This window comes from Strix aluco, chromosome 4 (assembly GCF_031877795.1).
Source record: "Strix aluco isolate bStrAlu1 chromosome 4, bStrAlu1.hap1, whole genome shotgun sequence".
NCBI classification, from domain to species: Eukaryota; Metazoa; Chordata; class Aves; order Strigiformes; family Strigidae; genus Strix; species Strix aluco.
Window position 1 is genome coordinate 16,950,256 of NC_133934.1, and position 21,121 is coordinate 16,971,376.

The 21,121-nt window shown below is 38.4% G+C and overlaps 2 protein-coding genes across 10 annotated transcripts in view; one reads left to right on the forward strand and one right to left on the reverse strand.

The window, feature by feature from the left end:
- CC2D2A (coiled-coil and C2 domain containing 2A) overlaps positions 1–18,650 on the forward strand; it is a 65,945-nt gene extending 47,295 nt beyond the window's left edge. For 4 of the 8 annotated variants that reach the window (XM_074822149.1, XM_074822152.1, XM_074822155.1 and 1 more), the window contains 14 exons: positions 200–305; positions 2,708–2,817; positions 2,943–3,039; positions 4,320–4,418; positions 6,996–7,172; positions 9,778–9,798; positions 10,891–11,094; positions 11,329–11,418; positions 12,218–12,331; positions 14,202–14,336; positions 15,300–15,422; positions 16,034–16,092; positions 16,577–16,754; positions 17,806–18,650. In XM_074822149.1, the coding sequence (XP_074678250.1) occupies positions 200–305; positions 2,708–2,817; positions 2,943–3,039; positions 4,320–4,418; positions 6,996–7,172; positions 9,778–9,798; positions 10,891–11,094; positions 11,329–11,418; positions 12,218–12,331; positions 14,202–14,336; positions 15,300–15,422; positions 16,034–16,092; positions 16,577–16,754; positions 17,806–17,994 (1,702 nt within the window). In that variant the 3' untranslated portion in view covers positions 17,995–18,650. Of the gene's footprint in view, positions 1–199; positions 306–2,707; positions 2,818–2,942; positions 3,040–4,319; positions 4,419–6,995; positions 7,173–9,777; positions 9,799–10,890; positions 11,095–11,328; positions 11,419–12,217; positions 12,332–14,201; positions 14,337–15,299; positions 15,423–16,033; positions 16,093–16,576; positions 16,832–17,805 lie in introns of those variants that run through there. The other 4 variants (XM_074822153.1, XM_074822150.1, XM_074822154.1 and 1 more) reach the window with 4 other exon arrangements.
- Positions 18,651–20,368: 1,718 nt separating this feature from the next.
- The window catches only part of FBXL5 (F-box and leucine rich repeat protein 5), a 35,971-nt gene continuing 35,218 nt past the window's right edge, over positions 20,369–21,121 (reverse strand). For both annotated transcript variants that reach the window (XM_074822160.1, XM_074822159.1), the window contains one exon: positions 20,369–21,019. In XM_074822160.1, the coding sequence (XP_074678261.1) occupies positions 20,943–21,019 (77 nt within the window). In that variant the 3' untranslated portion in view covers positions 20,369–20,942. The remainder of the gene's footprint in view (positions 21,020–21,121) is intronic.

The window sequence follows — 21,121 nt, forward strand, 5'->3', positions numbered from 1 at the left end:
GCTATACAGTCATTACCCCTACTGGCATTCTTTTTGTGTTATTTGATCGAATAACTATCTTTATAAGGTTCAAGTCATACCATAAAAATACCAGAACTATTTCCATAATTCTGTATGGCTAATACAGAGTGTGAGGGATTCATATTTTGTAATGTGTTCTTCGTCTTTTCTTCTTGTTGTTGTCCATTTCCTCTTGTAGCAAACTTCATCAACCATCAAAATCTTCAAGGTCCTTTAATGAGATGTTTGCAGCCTCTCCATCAGCTCAGAGCGCAACTGATAGCCCAGATTGGGCATTCAACCAGGTATACTACAAAACTAACATTTTCTTATGTGAAATTGTGAGCATTCCTCTTTTCCACAGACAGTAACATTCACCATCAGAAAGGTACTCCTGGTGAAACTGGCTGCTCATGGCTTCGATGGGCAAATGCTTTGCTGGGTAAAAAATTGATTGAATGGCCGGGCCCAAAGAGTTGTGGTGAACGGAGTTAAATCCAGTTGGTGGCCGGTCACGAGTGGTGTCCCCCAGGGCTCGGTTTTGGGGCCACTCCTGTTTAACATCTTTATTGATGATCTAGACGAGGGGATCGAGTGCACCCTCAGTAAGTTTGCAGATGACGCCAAGCTGGGTGGGAGTGTTGATCTGCTCGAGGGTAGGGAGGCTCTGCAGAGAGACCTGGACAGGCTGGAGCGATGGGCTGAGGCCAACTGTAGGAGTTTCAATAAGGCCAAATGCCGGGTGCTGCACTTGGGCCACAACAACCCCCAGCAGCGCTACAGGCTTGGGGAGGAGTGGCTGGAGAGCTGCCAGTCAGAGAGGGACCTGGGGGTGTTGATTGACAGCCGGCTGAACATGAGCCAGCAGTGTGCCCAGGTGGCCAAGAAGGCCAATGGCATCCTGGCTTCGTATCAGAAATAGCATGGCCAGCAGGGACAGGGAAGGGATCTTACCCCTGTACTCGGCACTGGTGAGGCTGCACCTCGATTACTGTGTTCAGTTTTGGGCCCCTCACTACAAAAAGGACATTGAATGACTCGAGCGTGTCCAGAGAAGGGCAACGAAGCTGGTGAAGGGTCTGGAGCACATGTCGTACGAGGAGCGGCTGAGGGAACGGGGGTTGTTTAGTCTGGAGAAGAGGAGGCTGAGGGGAGACCTCATCATCCTCTACAACTATCTGAAAGGAGGTTGCAGAGAGATGGGGATGTGTCTCTTTAACAGAGCAACAAGCAATAGAACAAGAGGTAATGGCCTCAAGTTGCACCAGGGAAGGTTTAGACTGGATATTAGGAAGCATTTCTTTACAGAATGGGTTGTTAGGCGTTGGAATGGGCTGCCTAGGGCAGTGGTGAGTCCCCATCCCTGGACATGTTGAAGAGTAGGGTTGACATAGCGCTTAGGGATATGGTGTAGTTGGGAACGGTCAGTGTTAGGTTAATGGTTGGACTGGATGATCTTCAAGGTCTTTTCCAACCAAGATGATTCTGTGATACCTTATTAGTGAGGTTGGCTTGCCCACTCCTTGATTGCCAAAAAGATAGTAAAGCTGCAGAAGGTTCAGAGAAGGGCAGTAAGGATGTCAGAAATACAGAATGGCTACTGTACAGTGAAAAATGGTAGGGCTTTTCAGCCAGAAGAGCAGTAACTGCGAGTAGGGGAGGAGGAATATGGTAGAGAGGCACAAAATCATATGTAATACGGAGACTGTGGATAGGGATTGACTGTTTACTGGCTGTTTCACTACAAGGGTGAGGGATCATCAAATGAAGCTGTTAGGATTTATCTTCAACACAAACAGAAGGTTGTGATTCTTCATGCAGCAGTTAGCAGGTGCCTAGAGAAGTTGTTTACATGTATTGTTGACTAAAGAGGTTTGCTTGCATTGAAGTGCGTATTGACATGTACTTGGAAGAGTGATCCACTGGGAATTACTAAATAGAAAAATTGTTATAGTCTTGGGAAAGTCCTTCATCTGAAAACACTTAAAGCCTGGAAGAGTAATAAGAGAAAATATCATATATGTCTGCTCTGTTCTGTATGTGTCTGCTGATGGCCATTTTCACAGCCTGAATTTTGGGCCCAGTGCACTCTTAGCCTAAACCAGCACAGCCATTCTTACGAATATCTTACTATTTTCCTTCAAAATTATAGCTCTTTGAAATGTAGAAAAGGTTCTGCCATATGCATTTGAATGTTAAGGAAATGCTCCATTAAGTCATTTTTAATCACATTAGGGGTTTGTTGTGTCTAGTGGAAGTTGCTTATCTGTAATAGGAGCCAGTTTCAGAGACAATCAGGATTGGAGCAGTAGGCTTCTTGGATTACAGATAAGAAGATACAAGTGCACTTTTTTCTACTGGTGTCTGAATCACACATTCTGTTTCAGTTACTGTCTTTGATTAGATAGCCAGTAGCTTTCCTAGTCTCAGGAGAAAATGTGGTTTTGCTGGTGTATATAAATATGTCAAGTATGCTGAATCTTTTGGAAATGCTAACATATAAAATATTTTTTAAAGTTTCATAAATGCGTAGAAGCCTGGGAAGTGCAATATTTAAGGTGTATTAAAAGTTTTATCTGGGCCAGACCAGCCTGATCTCCACAAAGTATACGTTTATTTTCCTAAATACATGAAAATGTGTAATTTAATATGTTCTGATGAATTTTTTATAGAGGTCTGTTTCCTTTGTTTTGATCTCTATTTATAGGTTTTAGTCCGTCCCTTTGTAGAAGTTTCTTTTCAGCGAACAGTCTGCCGAACAACAACAGCAGAGGGTCCAAACCCCAACTGGAATGAGGAACTTGAGCTTCCATTTAGGTATGGCAAAATTAAACCAAATTATTTCTGAGTAATAATAATTTAATTTCAGAATGTAAATTTATTCAAATTATCATGTTTTGTTCTTTTCTGTTCAAATCACTTTTTTGGTTTAACCTTCTCAGAGCTCCTAATGGTGACTACAGCACCCACAGTTTGCAGTCAGTGAAGGATGAAGTCTTCATTAATGTTTTTGATGAAGTACTTCATGATGCTGTAGAGGTGAGTCCATAATGGAAGAACAGTGTACATTACAGAATATTGTGAGCTTTTTGAAGTTGACAGAGTAAGACTTTTCAGTGTAATAGCTTTCACACTCCTGTGTCTCTTTTTTCACTAGTTTGTCATTCCTTATGATTTTATATGTAGACAATACTTCAATATTGATAGACGGATCAATATTTTCAGTGTTAACCCTTGTACAAATTAAGCTTGTACTACGTAATCTGCTGCTAGAGTTGAACATGTGTATGTAATCTGTTTTACTGATATTTAATGAAATTGGAGATACTGAAATTGGAGATACTAAAATTGAGAGGCAACATATGAATTATAATCTGAATTCTGTTCTTCTTAATCTTACTCAGAATTTTTTACTAAATTCCAGATGAATGATCCCAGTTATGGTATTTTTTTATTAACTATCTTTTTATGCTCTGTCTCATCCTGTTTTGCAAGCTGTTTGGTGAAAAACTTTTGGTTGTATGTATTAATTTTTTGGAACGAGATAAAAATTGCAAGTACTAGTTACAAGAAATTTTTGTAAGCTCTCAGTGTTGGCATAACTCCTTCCCCTGTTAAAACCAGTGAAAGCTTTCCCAGTCAATTCAGCATGCACAAAAATAACAGTACTCAACATTCTTGAAAATATAACCCAAAAATAAATAATGAACATATTTCACTGAGAACAGAATTCTGTCCTCAAAAATGAAATGGTATTTGATGAAACAGAAGGAAGAAAGATAACAGTCTTGAAACTCAGATGTCACTCTAGCCTTTAGAGAATTTTTTTTTTTTTTCAAGTAACTTGTAGGCTGATCATATTAGATTTGGAAACCCCTGATAGGCAATACACATGAAAACAATGCTTCGATTCCACAGGGTTTAGTTAGATTTTCATATAGTTTTACCTTGAAAAAGCTTCTTTTAAATACTAGTAAAATATTTCATTAGAAGACCAGAGCTTAATTTACATTGTCTGAGAAGACTCTTGTGGACTCCTTGTCAGACTTTTGAGTTCTCCATCACAGGTTATACAGGACTTGAACTCTGAAGTGCAAGCACATTATATCATGGACCATGATGTTCTTGTATTTGTTCAGCATTTGGCATGCTTGAAAGGCATGCAGAATAATCATTGCCATACTAGCAATTGAACTGATATTTATAGTAAGTTATTAAAACAATACAGAATTTTTATTAATGCCTTGATTAAATTGGTGATTGAATTAAAGGAAATAAAGCTGTCTTACAAAGTGTTAAGTTGGGCAACTTTTTAATAGGATGATCTTGAAAGAGGAAGTGGAATCCGCACTCGTGTTGAGAGACACTGGCTGGGATGTGTTAAGATGCCATTTACTACCATATATTTTCAAGCGAGGGTAAGTGTCAATAACTTGGAGGAAATCTCTTAAAATACATTTTGCAGACTAGAAAGCGGCTGGTAATGGAATGTCAGATTTAATGATATTATCTGTACTTGTTAGTTCATTTTTATGGAATTGTTTGAAAATGTGTTTGAAACCACTGTTTTTTGTAAAAGTTGGTGAGTATTTGTCAGTAAGTTCAACATTCTGAAGGGAGAAGAGATAAACAAACTTACTTCTACACTGACAATGCACCCTGGCTTCCTTCAGTAATGAGGTTAAAAAGTGCAAATTCTTTAGGTAGTTTTGTCAGTGGCTTTTGAGATTTCTGGTATTGCACATCCTAGATAGGTGAACTAGTAAAAGGAATATCACCTGTCTAGGTGATAGGAAATTTGATCTGCAAACTGCTTTTTTCACACTTTTCATGAATCAAGTTTTCACTTTTACCTCTCCTAATCCCTTCTTTCCTCCATTTTTAGAACTTTTCAAGAGATATCAGCAGTTAGTCACGGGATTAGTAGTAAAACGTGCAGTTCTTCATAGGGGAAAGGCATTTTTCTGTCCAGCCACCCATCTTGGACGTAGGTTAAGGAAACTAATTTTTCACATCAATAGTCCTATCATATTGTAATCTTGCTGTAGGACTCTTTTTCTGCAGGGCAGTTGCTTTCACATGTAGATCAAGTCATCATATCACAAAAGTTTCTTAAATTCTGACATCAGTCGTATACCTAATGACACATTAATTTGTTCTTCTCTGACTATAAGGCACTTCTCAGAACCTTATGGACTTTAAGACATACTGTAAGCCTCTTGGATTCTTTGGGTGGAGGATAAATCTATACGATTGTCATTTAATTGAAGTGCGGTGCTTGGAGTTCAAAGTGATTTTCTTGGGCTCTCCATTTGCAAGTCATAACAGAACATAATTGTTATGGGATTCAAGAAAGCATGGGATTCTTTTCATTGCTGAGAAATTTTGGACAGTGTATGTCTAACCAGTGTCAGTCCATTTGCTTCTGCTAGATCGTTAATAATATGCTATCTTCAACTTGGGACATTAGTCAATGAATTCAGGTGTTTGAGGGTTGTGGTGCCCTATAGAATGAAGCTTTCACTGACTTAAAAGAAGATGCAAGTAGTAAGAAGATCTAGCCTTCTTTTCATGAGTTTTTGGCCAACCTATGCAGACAACGTCATGTAATGTGACCACTATTGTTATAGGTCAACAAACAAGAAGGAACAAGATCCTTTACTTTTACTCTTTTTAGGGAAATGTTCCATGCTAAATGCATGAAATTCACCCAAGTGTGTCCGTACAGTCCTGAGAGACTTAATGGGCAGACTTAGACGTTTTAACAGACTGTTTACCTGTCGTGAAGGGCAGAGCCTGTAATCTATCTTTGAGGATTACCAATACTGATGTCAACCTCTGCTCTTCATACTTCTTGTTTGTGTATCAGTCTTTCTGTTGTAGAACCAGAGTAGGTCCTGAATTCCTGTTAGATGCACTCCTGATTCTCTTTGAGGAGGTGATTCCCTAAGTATAGTGTGAGTGCCTGCATAGATCTTCCCAGCATCTCATTTGAACAGGATTTCTTACTGAATTTGAAAAAGCCTGACAGTGGTTATGTCAAGGTGCATCTAGCAATTAAATTTCAGTAGCAAATGAAGCATCTCTTCATCCTCTTCTACTATACTGCAGCAGAAATTCTGAGTGATTTAGTTAGTTCTCTCCTCATCAAAACTTAATTTTGTTCTTAAATGTTTGATGAGCCATCCCAGGAAGTCATCTGTCCATCTTCCACATCCACTGAAGATATCCTTCCTGATGGCAGTCATGTGAATTTTGCCCAAATCAGGATGTGAATCTTCTTGCTTTTCTCTTAAAGCTATGTACTTCCACTGTCGAGATTTGCCTGAGCAAGCGTGGGTCATGCCACCTCTTGTCTGACACGACCTTTCAGAAAGGCCTTGTCTTCTGCTTGTGGTGGCAGACGGAGGTGCAAACAGCTGGTGAGTCTCTCAGAGCACTCTTCCATGGGGAAGCTGGCTGAATGGGCCTAGTTCCAACTGTACCCAAGGAGCATCAGAAGCTTCTGCATGGAAGGTGTCCATCAGTGAGATGCTGGAGCATCATTCCCACATCACTCAAACATAGGCAAAGGCCTGTTGGTGTGATGCTGCCTTCAGAAGCATAGTCCTGCAACCTGTATTTTTGCCATTTTGTCATTTTTCCAGGTAAACAGTGCTATGTGGAGATTGCTGGTTGAAAGGAAAACAGTGAAAGGCTCGCACTCTTTCTCTAAGAACTAGTGTGTATGATTTCCATTACGTTATTAGTGTCCATAACGTGCAAGAGAGGCTGACATCCAGTTATAATTAATACATTTAACAATGAGATGTTTCATGTTTTCCCCACCATTAACCAGTATATATGTTATATTCTCTCAATTTATTGTTTTGTAATTCAGAGTAATGAAGAAATCAAAGGAATAAAATATTTTAATACAAATAGCAAATGTATTTGAGATGGAAGTTTTGCTTTTTTCCTTTTAATGAGATGTTTTTCCTCTGTATATGTTGTAGATTGATGGTACATTTAAGGTGGATATTCCTCCTGTCCTCCTTGGCTACAGCAAAGAAAAGAACCTGGGAATTGAGAGAGGTTATGATTCTGTGCGAAATCTGAGTGAGGGCTCATATATAACGCTGTTTATTACCATTGAACCACAGCTCATTCCTGGAGAGTCAGTCAGAGAGAAGGTAACTAAATCAGTAATTCATCATATTCTTGGTTTTTGTTTCCAGTGGTGCACTTCTTGAGATGCATATAAGTAGGTACACTTAGTGTCAAGGATACACTACTTGTATTCAAGTACAGAAGGACATTAATACAAATTCTGAATGTTCTGCTTCAGATTTTTTAGCTCAGTTCAATTTAGTTGGATGCACTATTAAGTTAGATGGACACTTAATGGGTAAGAAATAACTTCCACCAGGTATCTAGGTCCAGTGTTAATAGAAAGCAAATTTACATTCATTATCTGTGAGCACATAATTTTCCCATTTGCTTCTGTAAACAATAAAGTATTCATGTGAGTATTTGTGAACAGTGGACAAAAAGGAGGTGGCAGGTGCAAACATAGTATTTTCTTGCTTCTGTGTTTATACTATTCAAATACAGGACTTATTATTAATGGACTCATGCATGCCTCCAGATCTTGAAGATAATTATTTCTAAACGGCAGCTGTTATTTTTTCAGTTATTTTACGAAACCAGAAATGCTTTACCCTAACAACAACAATATGTAGCTAAAATGCATACACCGCTTGCTATTTTATGTAAGATACAATGACTTTGAGATCCATTCAGCAAGCATGTATGTTTTTCATGCACAAACAGCAGCAGTTCATTTTTTTCCAATTCAGTGCTACACTGGTCGTTTATAAGAGGTAAACAGGAACTGGAGGGAAAGGTCTATTGTTACATAATTTCTTTTTCAGAATAAATATAAAATTGTATGGTACATTCTAAAAACCCTTTTTCTGTTAAATTGTAGTCTTGGAAACTATTCAGTCCTGTTTTCTTGCTCTCATGCCATACTTTGTTTGCAATTTAGTACTGTTGAAAATAAAGAAAATTAATAAAGTGTATTCATGGATGCCTTTTAAGGTTATTTAGTTTGACTGGTAAGACTATTACTAGAACTCAAAGCCATAAATATGAACTTAACAGCCTTGAATCACCTTTAATAGATGAGACCTTACTCAAGAGTTTCATAGTCTTAATCTACACATACAGTAATTAGTTTCTGGGAAAAAAATGTACTGAATTTGTAAGGAAACAGATCTCTGTTTATAGAAAGACCTGTCTCCAGTACTGTTTCAAAAGCAAAATAATAGAAATTCAAATAAGATGCGAGATTATTGCAAAATACTATGGACTACATGTTGCAAACCTTGACCTCTTTAAATAATGAGCAGATGTTCAGAATTTCTTGCATAGATGCAATCTGATGTGTAGTTACCAAAACGTTATGTATTGTATTAATGTTTAGTAAAATAGTGTGGTTTGGTAGCTATATTTAGAACTGATTTGAACACTTCAGAGGGAAAAACCAGCATATTTTATTAGTCATAGATCTTTCTGACATAAATTCACAGTCATTTCAAATATGACAGTAGGAGCAAACTGCCCCTTACCACAACTCAGACATAAAGAACTAGAAAGAGGCTGAAGTACCTTCCATTCTGAAGATGCAGCAAAGAATCATAGCACAGTAAATCACAACACAGGAAATGAAGCCTGTTCTAAGTAGCAAGAAATACTACATGTCAAAGCTTCTCCTCACAAAGAGCCACACTGAAGACAAGGGGTAATGGATACAAGTTGCACCAGGAGAGGATTTATCTTGATATAAGAAAAATTTTTTACAGTGAGAACAATCATTCACTGGAACAACCTCCCCAGGGACACTGTAGAGTCCCCATCACTGGAGGTTTTCAAGATGCGGTTGGACAGGGTGCTAGGTAATCTGATCTAGGCTCCCTTTCCCACAAAAGGTTGGACCAGGTGGTCTTTCGAGGTCCCTTCCAACCTGGGCTGTTCTATGATTCCATGACAGCTAAATTGTACCAGAAAGTATGCATTGTCACTAAAGCGCATTGAAAGTAAAACCAGGAATAAGGAAAATGTTGCTGAGGCAGGAAAACTATTGGTACAGAAGATCTGTTTTCTAAAATGTGAAGATCAGTGGAAAAAAACAGTTGTGATTAATAAATCAGTGGGAGTTTTGCCAGATTTTTGTTCACTCTTTGCATTAGAGATTTTTCTAAATCTTATAAAAATTTTACTTAGCAGCAGATGGATGGATATTAAACCAAACCAAATTATGTCTTTAGCAAACATGGTACAGGATTTTCAAATAATCCATTTTTTTCAAAGCAATATAAATAGAAAACAAGAAAATATAATGTCATGTTAGAGGAAACTAAGTAAAGCAGGACCAAATTCATTAAGAGACTGTTCTATTTTAGGTGGTATGTATCTAATGAAATCTGTACATAAAAACACTACTAAAGTGACATGCGCTTGTATTCTGTGACTGGAAGTTACAATTCTGTGCTGCAACTCCCCAGATGTAACACATACACTTATTAAAGAAAGTGTTTGGCATAAAATGACAAAAACTAATTTTTTGCTGTCCTTTTTTCCTATTCCTAGCCATTCCTGTTGTAATAAAGTCATTTGAAATCCTTGTGTACTGATTTAGGATACCAAGCTTAATTTTAGTTTAATTTTACGATACCATTTTTTTCTTTACCTATTTTTTCTCTTTCCTGCTGTCCTTCCTGAATCTCCATATAGATGAATGAAATGCTTAAAAAGGTACAGTATTAATAAATTAGATCAGTTGAGAGATTCCTGTTGTTCCCTGTTCAAGATTAAGCTTGGTTTTGTGCCATTCATCAGTCTTTTTGCACTTTGTGTTACTTGACTCTGAGGTAGTAGTTGTTTATTTGTCCGTAATATTTGCAGTGAATTACTACATTTAAACTTACTAAGTGCCAGAGGCTATAGGTTTCAGCTGTTAATTATGCTTGAGAAGAATCACCACTGTGTGTCTTCTCTGCTGACTTGGAGGTCTAGCTACAGGGCACTGTGCAGCTGTTCCATCTCTGGTTAGTCTGAGAAGGGCAACAAATGACAAAAAGCAGTTTATTTTGAACAAAAACATTATGAAGGATGAGCTTTAATTCTCAGCACCACTAGAAATGTACAAGGGACTCTAAGCAGATGAAAAAAAACCTCTTTTGACTGATCCTAATACCTTTAAAAAATGACATCATAGGTGACATATGAGCAAATAATTGTCATAGTTACATAATTAATATGTGCTTTTGACTCCTAGATTTGCTTCTGGAAAATCTCATCTAAAGGCATGAAAATTTTAGGACAAGTCTGAATTATAAGGATTCATCTGAAAATTACTTGTATCTTCTCTGCAAATATTTGGGCATTGCGCAGGGTTGTCGCAGTATTATTTATACAAAAATTACTGGGATTTTGTGCATTACCGCAGTTGTGGTTTTAATAGAGTGTTATGTGAGTAGCATGTAGGATTAGGACCTCTAACCATAATTGTTTACTTTTGAATTAATGTGGTGTTACATACTCATCCCTTGCAGTTTTACTTGGCTGTAACTTTCACTATGTTTTTCAGTGCTTTAATAAAGCCAGTTTATAGGTACAGGTCTTTATGCACATTCATAAGTAAATACAAACTGCCCGTTTTTCCATTACCTTGACCTTTCTTAGGTCTGGGAGGCAAAGTATATACTACAAGGAAAGTTCAAAATGCTATTATTTACACTCTTTTTTATGCTCCTGTAAATGGTGAAATAAGGCTGAATATAGTAAAGACTTGAACCCAAACTATAAATAAAACTATTTTTGTATAAATTCTACTGTCTTTTGAAGTTTGATACCCAAGAAGATGAGAAGCTGCTCCAGGCAGCAGAAAAGTATGAGGCTGAGTGTACATCAAAGTTTCCAAGCCGCCAGTGCCTAACAACTGTAATTGACCTCAATGGGAAAACAGTTTTTATTACCAGATATATCAAACCTCTGAATCCACCACAGGAGCTTCTTGATGCCGTCCCAAATAGTTCTCAAACAGCAGCAGTAAGTACTTAGAAAAGATAGTGAAGTTTCTGGGATATAGTTTTCGGAATGTGTGTGTTCACATGTGCACATGCACATAGGCATATAATGTTTTTATCTGTCTGCCTTTTTGTGATGCTTTTTGTAAAGAAAACACTAGAGATGCAAATAATACAATTATAAATAATAATACAATTGTTAGATCTCCACATCGTGAATTGAAGAGGTGACTTGCTCTGTTTTGTTTTCTTGCAGGAATTGGTGGCTCGATATGTTGCTTTGATTCCTTTTTTGCCAGATAGTGTGTCATTTGCTGGAATTTGTGATTTATGGAGTACATCAGATGTAAGCAATGCATTAAACAGGAGTCCTTTATCCTCTTGAATGTGATGTAACATCCTAGCAGCCCCTGCTTTTGAGGGGAGATTGTACCAGATGAGTTCCTGAGGTTCTTTCAGACCTAAATTATTCTGTGATTCTATTGTTGTAAAAAGTATTTTTATTTATGAGCCATTTATTTCAAAGAATGAGGACCAAAGCTTGACGAAAGTTGCTCATCCTGATACGAGCCAAAATTTTATCTTTGATAGGTTGCAATTGATTGACCCTAAGACTGCTTAGGGCTTTAAGCTTTTGCTGGTTTTGTTCAGTTATAAAACAATCCAAAATGGCTAGTTATGCACAAGTGAAAGGATGCTGACTGATGGAGACTTTACAACTAGACTGGAAATTGATCATTGTAGTTCCAAGGAACTACAGAAAACACATTGAATGTAATGTCAGTAATAAGGGGATATTTAGCCTTCTCTGTCACATACAAACAAATACTGTCATCTGTAGAGTAACAGCAGACACTAAGTTACTCATAGATGATTTTTTACCATCTCAGAAATTTTCTACAAAATTCAGAATAACTCAAAAGACAAAGACCCTGGTTCTTGTGGTAGTGTCTCAGATCTGCATCGTGGATTTTCTCAGCATTCACTCTTCATCCTGCATGCTGAAGCAATGCCCAATAAACAATAAAGATCAGTTGCAAAGATCGGAGGGGGACTATTTTGCTTCAGAAGTGTTAAGAAATATTATTAAATGATGGAAATTGAAAACACAATTGATAACTGCAAAGAAAGATTTTTTTTTTTAGCAATTTCTTTATCTTCTGGCGGGAGATGAGGAGGAGCATGCCGTGCTCTTGTGTAATTATTTTCTTGGTATGGGGAAAAAAGCCTGGCTTATCATTGGAAATGCTATTCCTGAGGTAAGAGGATTTTTTCATTTGGTTGGAATATTAACTTTTAACTTAACTATTTAGTTCCCACCAATGGATAGAATTGTTTCTTGCTGTTTTTTCCAGGAAGTTATCTACACTTTGGTGCTGCTAGAACTAATTATTTTTAGAGATGAAAAAAAAAGTTGAAAATATATCTTAGTATAAATATTGTCTGGGTTTTTTTTTTTTCCTGCATGCATGTTTCCACACTTAATCTGGTAGTAGCTGTTGTCCTCATAGTACACTACCAAGCATCTGTAAACCTTGATTAGACTTGTATAAAGCTTGTATAAATGGTGTGTCCAGGACCAAAGTAATGCAGACAGTCCATTCACAGCGTCTGCCATGAACACACAGACTGGGACAGAGTTTGGGTGGGATTGGGTAAAGGTTGAGAGCTGGCAGGAGAGGGTTAGGGGCTTGCCAGGGATTCTTACCGGTACATACATGTCCCTTGATTCTCTCTCCAGCTGATGCCAAAGCTGCAGCAAGAGTAATGATAAGATTTGTTCAGGCTTGACAAGTCAATCTTCATCTGCCTTCTGTAATGCAGGCAGGTTAGGCCCTCTGCTTTGCCTTGGACTGCTGTGCACCCTGTCAGTGCTGTGAGCCCAGTCTGGCAGCAGTCTGGCTTAGAGTGGCTAAGAACTAAAACATTTAGATTCTTTTGTCCCTTAGGAGTTGCATTTGTTTGCAGAGAACCACTCAGATGTCCAAGTAACCAGGCTGAGAGAGTTGGGGTTGTTCAACCTGAAGAAGAGGGAGAGACCTTATAGCAGCCTTCCAGTACTTAAAGGGGGCTACAGGAAAGATGGGGAGGGACTCTTGATCAGGGAGTGTAGGGATAGGATGAGGGGTAATGGTTTTAAACTGAAAGAGGGTAGATTTAGATATAAGGAAGAAATTCTTCACTGTGAGGGTGGTGAGGCACTGGAACAGGTTGCCCAGAGAAGCTGTGGCTGCCCCCTCCCTGGCAGTGTTCAAGGCCAGGCTGGACGGGGCTTTGAGCAACCTGGTCTAGTGGAAGGTGTCCCTGCCCATGGCAGGGGGGTTGGAACTAGATGATCTTTAAGGTCCCTTCCAACCCAAACCATTCTGTGATTCTGTGGTAAGGCTGTTTATAATGCAGATTTCCACCATTAGTATCTCAAATTAGCGAGCACATGTGAAAGTTTTGCTGAGCAGAATTTTGGTAAAAATTCCTGTCAAGACTAGTTTCTTTAGCGCATTCCCTGATACTGCAGCAGCAGGACCAGGTACTCCTTCCAGTCCAAATCTGATGGAGATGGTAGTCCTTAATAAAGCATTTAGCTTATGCATGCTGTAAGGAGGGGGATTATTCCAGGTGTTTCGAGGTACTTGGAAAATGTGGGAGATAATAACAAGAAAATAGAAGAGCAGTTTAGGGATTCCTGATAGAGAATACAAAAAGAGAGCTGGGAAATTCTTTATGTGGCTGTATGAGGGAAGGCTGATGGATGGGACACAAAGCATGCTGCCTATGTGGCAGTTGTTCAACACAGAGATTGCCTGTGGATGACACTTGGGGCACTACCTGTATATAGAATTTCACATCAGTTTGTAGCTGAACCGAGACAACTTTTAGAATCTGTATTTTAAGAATGGCTCAGGGCTGCATATGTCTAACATTTCTCTGCCACGTAAGAGACAGAGAACACATTATTCTGTAAGTGTTAGTTGGTTGAATTGTAATGAACCTGTAAATTCTTCCAACCAGATTGCCCCAAAAAGTACTATTAATCTCAAAAGTAAAAATTTAATATTCCAAACAATATAAAGCATATTATCTTTGAAGCCAATTTTAAAATATCTTTCTCATGCTTTTTTTTCTTCCTAGGGATCAACTGCATATGTATTAACTTTGGAACAAAGTCAGTATGTAATTTGGAATCCCAGTACTGGATGTTTTTATGGGCAGTACGATACTTTCTGCCCCTTACAAAATGTGTACTGTCTGATCAGCTGTGATAATGTAAGTGTACCCAGTCTTGTCACATTTCTATACCTGTAAGAGTTGATAACTTGTTTTCTTGACCTTAAGCATCCTTTGTTCATCAGTGTAACTATATTTATGCTGTCATGTTATTAGTGATTTTACTCAGTCTTAAGGAGGTTTTTCAGCTACTTTAAATACTTAAAATAAGATTTTTTTAATTAGCATTTAGGTGGATCATGACATCCATTCATATAATTTTCATTAACAGGTTTTACTTACATATTTCCCAACTTGGATGGCCTAAGTTTACCACTGCTTAGCTGAGTAGTAATTCAGCAAAGCTAATAGTTTGCAGGTGAAATGTAACTGAAAAATTAAAAATAAATCATATTGAAAGGAGTCACTTGAGCTGCATACATAATGGTGAGCACGGCTCTGAATGGTTCAGTGTGCAAAACACAGAGGTAGCACTACAGGGCACAAAAACTGTATTGATTTTCTGACTGGCATCAAGTGCTCCTGTTTATTTGCTATAAAATACAAGTAATATTAGTGCCTGTTCACAATATATTATTCACTGTGTGGCTGGAAACCCTCTAAGCGGTAGCAGCAGGGGGAGAGTATACTGTACCCCAACACCATGTGATGCTGAAGTGATAGTAAAGGCAGAAAGTTTCTGAAAGCATAGAAACTGCCATGGTGCACAATAGATGAGGTGTTGAAAAAGGAAATCCTGGAGAGAAAGATTCAGCAGGAAGAGTTGCCAACTGCAGACAGTAATTCTGCTCGTACTCAGAAGCATGAGACATGACAGACCAGCACCATCCCTTTTGATGTGAGAATGCAGAACTTGCTCATCAGCTGTGACTGTACAAGATTGTCTTGTTTCATATGAACTAAGACTGGTAATTGCTGTAGAGGGTCAAGATTATATAGTATTTTATTGCCACAATCCATAGCTACTATTAGATTCTCAAAGTTAAACTTGTTTTCTTGTAGATTTGGTTTAATATGCAAGAATATGATTCCCCAGTAAGGATAAATTTTGATATCAGCAAACCAAAACTTTGGAAGTCTTTCTTTTCAAGAAGCTTGCCCTACCCTGGTCTCTGCAGCGTTCAGGTATTAATGGATCTATCACCAACTCTATTTGAGGGTTTGAGAGATCACAGACTTAGTATAAAGAAGCACTGCCCAAGTTCTTTGGAATTCTGTGGTTAAGTGTATTTATGCAATAGCATTGGGTTTTAAAAGGATTTTCCCAGGCACTCCTTAAAAAAAATGAAAGCAGGAATACTGCAAAGTATTTGGTTTTATACAGAATGAATGCACAGCTGTTGTCCTCTAACTGTCCATGTAAGATCTCAGGACAACAGTGAAGAAAATGGGACAAATCTTTAACACAAACATATCTAAAGTAGTAGCTTGGTATTGTAAAGAAAATGTCAACTTTTATCTTATAGCTAGGAAGGCATTACTTCAAGCTGTACACACATCCTTACTAAACAAACAGGAATTTCTCTACAGTTTGTCAAAGGTATAAGCAATTGAAGTTCACTGGAAAAAATGCAAACATTAAAGTTTTTACCATGTTTCAATAAATAAATAAACAATAGATTATTTAGCATAATTGTGAACTCATGTGAGTACCACCAAGGTAGTTAACTACTGAAGTTACACTGTTTTATGAAGAAGAGATCGCACATATTAATATTTGTTTTATTTATTGGTAGCCTGAAGAATTAGTTTACCAGCATTCAGACAAGGCTGCTGCAGTGGAACTACAGGGCAGGTAATTCTACCTCCAAAACAAATGCTATCAGTGCTGATCACTGGAGCATACTTATACATAGGTCCTAAAAACGTGCTTTGAATGCTGAGTCGAGAGTGGCCTAAAAAAAAAAAAACCCAAACCATAAAAAAACAGAAGCTGTAGTTCACAGGGGCTTTTTTCTCTCTTGATAATAGAGATTGCCACATAGAAAGAACTGATTCATTATTGCTATGCAGTTTCCTAATAAGCAAAATGCTGTAGAGAGATGAGAGGACATGGTGTAAACTAGAAAGGGTTCTAAGCCCCTGGCCTCCCATTCTGTTACTGAACATGCAGGCAGTGTATAGCTATGTTGGCATTGCTTTTCTGTGCTTTTATGTGGCAGTAAATTTAACAGAGGTCACTTGTGTTCCCCATAATCTGTACTAAATGTGTCAAGGGACATCAATTTAGATGTCCACTAAATACTAGAATTGTAATAATGATGTCTGTTTTATTGCAGGATTGAAAAAATATTAAAAGATAAGATTATGGAATGGAGACCAAGGCACCTAACTCGTTGGAACAGATACTGTACCTCTACCCTACGTAACTTTTTGCCGCTTCTGGAACAAAACCAAGGCAAAGATGTAGAAGATGACCATCAGGCAGAGCTGCAAAAACAGCTAGGAGATTACAGGGTACAGTTGTGGACATGTATGGCTTGCGCATAAAACTAGAAATCTAAATCCCTAGGATTCAGTATCACTACTCTGAGGTACAGGAGAGCCTCCTAGGCTCTTTATTTCCTCTACCACCAAAACTCACAAGAGCTTTTATACTAAAACCAGTGTAATATTTAGAGAGTGAAGGAGCGATGATCTATTTTATTTCACTTGTAGATGTTGAACATAAACTTTCCATTGAAAGTAAAGATAAGAACGTAAAGATAAATTGGCTGCACTGTTCTTGTATTATGCTGTACCACAACAGTCGCTACGTCCAATATGTAAATACAAGTGCCCTCACTCCACTGGCACTGGATGCTTATGGGTTGATCAGTGCATTAGCTCTCAAGTCTGCTCAGTAAGAACCTGGCACTGGAGCGAAGTAGCACTGCACAGAGTTTACTTACAGGTGCAGAAGCCCACACAACATGCTTTACTTCAGTTTTCTACTCTTTGCTCCACTCTTTAAAGACAGGGTAAAATTTACCTAAATATCCACTGCAGCTGCACCCATGCATTCTTCCTCCAGGCTGTTCTGAAGGTTAGGTCCTTCTGCTTTTCATGTAAAAGACATGTGGTGACAGTACTGCACACAACTATGGCACTTTTCAAAATGAGTTGAGGTTTCAGTTTCTGTTGGACCTGAGATGTCGTATGGGCAGGAGACATTTGCCACTGCAAATCCCCAGAACACAATGAATTAAAAACAATTAAGAGGCAGAAAAGCAGTGAAGTTATGCCATTATGTGTTCATTAATATAACTTTATTCTAGTGGGTTTCTAAACATCTTCACTTGAAACTTAAGCCAGACTAAAGAGAAAAAATGTCAAAAGCTTGCCTGGAGTATATGAAATAGGGAGGTGGTACTGAAATACAAAATAGGCTTTTTTATTGCATCTCCTCAGGCCAGCACTAGAAAAGATAAATTTACATGCACAGTAAAACAGATTTTTAAAATGATGTATTTATTCAGGTGCCTTTACCTTTTCATCTTACATGTTTTTTCTTCTTTCCTTCTCCCAGGTCTCTGGATTTCCTATTCATATGCCATTTTCTGAAGTGAGACCTTTAATAGAAGCTGTACACAGCACAGGAGTTCATACCATTGATGTTTTCAATGTTGAATTTGCTCTAGCTGTGTATATTCATGCTTATCCCCAAAATGTTCTCTCTGTATGGATTTATGTTGCTTCACTTGTTCGAAATAGGTAGTACAGACCAGTCAGAATACCTCAAGACATTTTCTTACATAGGGGCAAACACACAGATTTCTCACACTATTGATTTGAGCTATCCCAAGTATTTTAAAAATTGAATGAGAACCTGGTTTTTAGTAGCTGCAAACACATGAGCTTTATTCACCCTACCACCACTGAAGATACTACTTATTAGTGCTGAGAGACTGACAGCTTAAAATTCCAGTACCAATAGGTGATTTTTATGCAGTATTTTATCGCTCCCAGGGGGAGATCAACTCTTAAAAGCACTACATATGCCCACGTATGGTGGCATGGTCAAGTTTAGCCACCTTGTTTTCAGATGAAACTTGGTTCCTGGAATCATGCCTTGAAGACTAAGTTTTTAGGTCATCAGTCTTATTCAATCTACAGACCTTCTTCCTCTTGGAAGACACTGGCAAATACAAATAGTTACACTTTTCCAGTACCCAAGTTCCCGAATGAAGATGAGGACTGTTTAGCCATGAATAAATTTTATGCACCAAAGAGCCATCAGTGAAGGCCATACTTCAGTTTTTAAGAGGCTGCTTCATACTTAGTGTCTGTATATGCCAGCACCCTTTAGAAGTGTGTAGGATGACATTTTCTTTAGAAGTTGTGACAAGTATTTAATAAATATTTATACCAAAACCTAAGTGGAAGTTCATTCATTTTATACAAGAATGTGATTAAATTACTTTGGAGTCTGAAATCCTTATCTGCAAGTTACCCTAGTAAAGATTATCAAAAGAATAGTTTACCAAAAATCAGATTCACTTATTAGTATGTAAATAGTGGTGTTAACTGTTAATACTGATAGATACCCTTTTCCTGCAGTAATCTTGCTAATCAAACTCTTCCCAGTGAAAATGATGGTAGGTTGAGCTTAGGAAGAATGTTCATCAGAATATATCAAATTTAAGGTTGTTCTTGAGCTTAACTCCAAACTAGATTCAGTCTATCTAATAAATACTGGACACTAAAGTCTTTGGTTTAGAGCCTGGGGTTGCTGCCACAGGCTCCCCTCTATAAGCTTCCCCCAGAAAGGAGTTTGTTTGCATGTCATCACATGATGCTTTGCTGAACAACACTGATGCCTTCTCCTGAGTTTAGTCCAATTCCCCTTCAGAGAAGGGTGAAGAAGAAACACATGTAAGTAAGTGGACAGAATTTTGTGCAGCTGTGATTTAGTCCTCAACTGTTTCTACCAATCTGCACAGAAAACAGCACCTAGCAGCAAGGAGAAGGACCTCTAGCTGCCCCTTCCCAGCCTCAGAAACAAGAGTTCTAGAACAAGGACAGATGCAAGAAAGCCACCATGTACCCTGTTACTACTCTCACCTTGTCTCAGTGAGCATTGCACAAATGGCCATGGATCTACTCTAACCTTTGGGCACCAAAGTAAATTTAATGCAGCTTAATTGAAGCAACAGTTGCTGGAATAATGGAATATCCTTTTATCCCTCTTCTGTAGGCTTCTAACTGAGCACTGCACATTCTGCCTCCAGCCCACATTCAGCTGTTAACCATGAACAGCCAACTCTGCACCAACACTACATGCATTAGTATTTTTCTCACCTTACTACTCCAGTATTAGTGGGAGTAAGACAGTATCAAAACCTGCTGTTTATTGTAATCTCCAGCCATGCCTGCAAGCTGACTTTCCAGACACCAAGAATCTTGAAAGCTACATCTGTCACCATGACTGCTGTCCTAAATAAATACTACTCAGAAGAATTTATCCAATTAGTAAAACAGGCAAAAATTACTAGCCTGACATATTGTCAACCTTCAGAATTAGGCAGAATGGGGGGAAAAAACCTGTCTGCTTTCTACAAAGGCTGCCACCTACCCCTAGCTCTGCCTGAGAGAGAAACACCCTGCAACTATGCCACTCATGAGCAGGGGCCATTAAAGTTGGCAACTTAACATGGGCTACAGTACTCGCTTCCTCTTGCAATGGGCTCTTCCCCATACTGCCTGACCCACACACTTGGGCACTACTCATACATTACTCATCTCTCTTCCTAGCACAGGTCTCACTCAGCCCAACAATGGATTCTCTCCCTCCCTGTTAGTCTACTGTTCAGCGAGCAGTCTTCTTAAAAATCAAAGCAATGCAGAAAATGTATTGTTGTCTTCCATGGATTTCATATTAATGAAAACTGACTTCCTTGGAGGCTGTTTCAAAAATGCATCTTAACACAGTCATGAGAAGAAAAAAACATGACAAACCCCACACACACTGCAAGGTTCACAGCTCTGCAACCACCACAACACCCACCCACCCACCCAATCTCTGCAGCCTACTGGTGCAGTGCACCTGGATATTACACCTTAAAAGCATACATATTCAACTGCTACATCAATTTTTTATTGGTGGGAATGTTTTATTTGAGTATGTCTTTCAAGCCCAAATACAAAACCAAATGCAAAAGGAAGGTGGGAATTTCCCTAATTTTGCAATATAAAGAATGACTTGAGGATGAGAGGAAAGGGGAAGAAACAAGGCTCCTAAAGATGTATAACTGTTACCCAAATGCAAACAATACATTTCAAATTCTCTGCAGAGCTTTATACTGTACTTATGGATTCAAAATAAAAAAAACCATTCACTTAACACAAAATAATCCAGTAAAGTATATTTAAGTGCCAAACTTGGAAGAAAGTGGCCAAAAAAAAAGAAAATCTGAGTGTTTTCCCATCTTCCCCAAATTAAGTAAAACAAAACCCAACACCCTTCAAACCAAATGAGATTGTGAGATTGTTACAACACTGTACAGTACACTCATAATTAAGATTTTGAAGTTGTGGGCAGGGTCAGCCTAGTATAACAAATCTCACTCCAAGGATTGTTAACACAAGATGCAAACTGTAAGTAAAGTGCATGAAAGGAAGCCTGCTCAGCTAAATGAAGTAGACTGAAAGATCAGAAGTCAGCGGTCATTCGCCAGAGCGGCAGCAGGCCCGAAAACCACACTGCAAATTCTGGCATCCACTGGCGGTTTCAGCATGAGGACCTGCACAAAAACAGAACAAATGTGAAAAGAAGAAAAGGCCATTTATTCAGATTCAGAATTCTCATAGCCCGGTAATTCAGAAAATGTCTCCTTTTTGATACA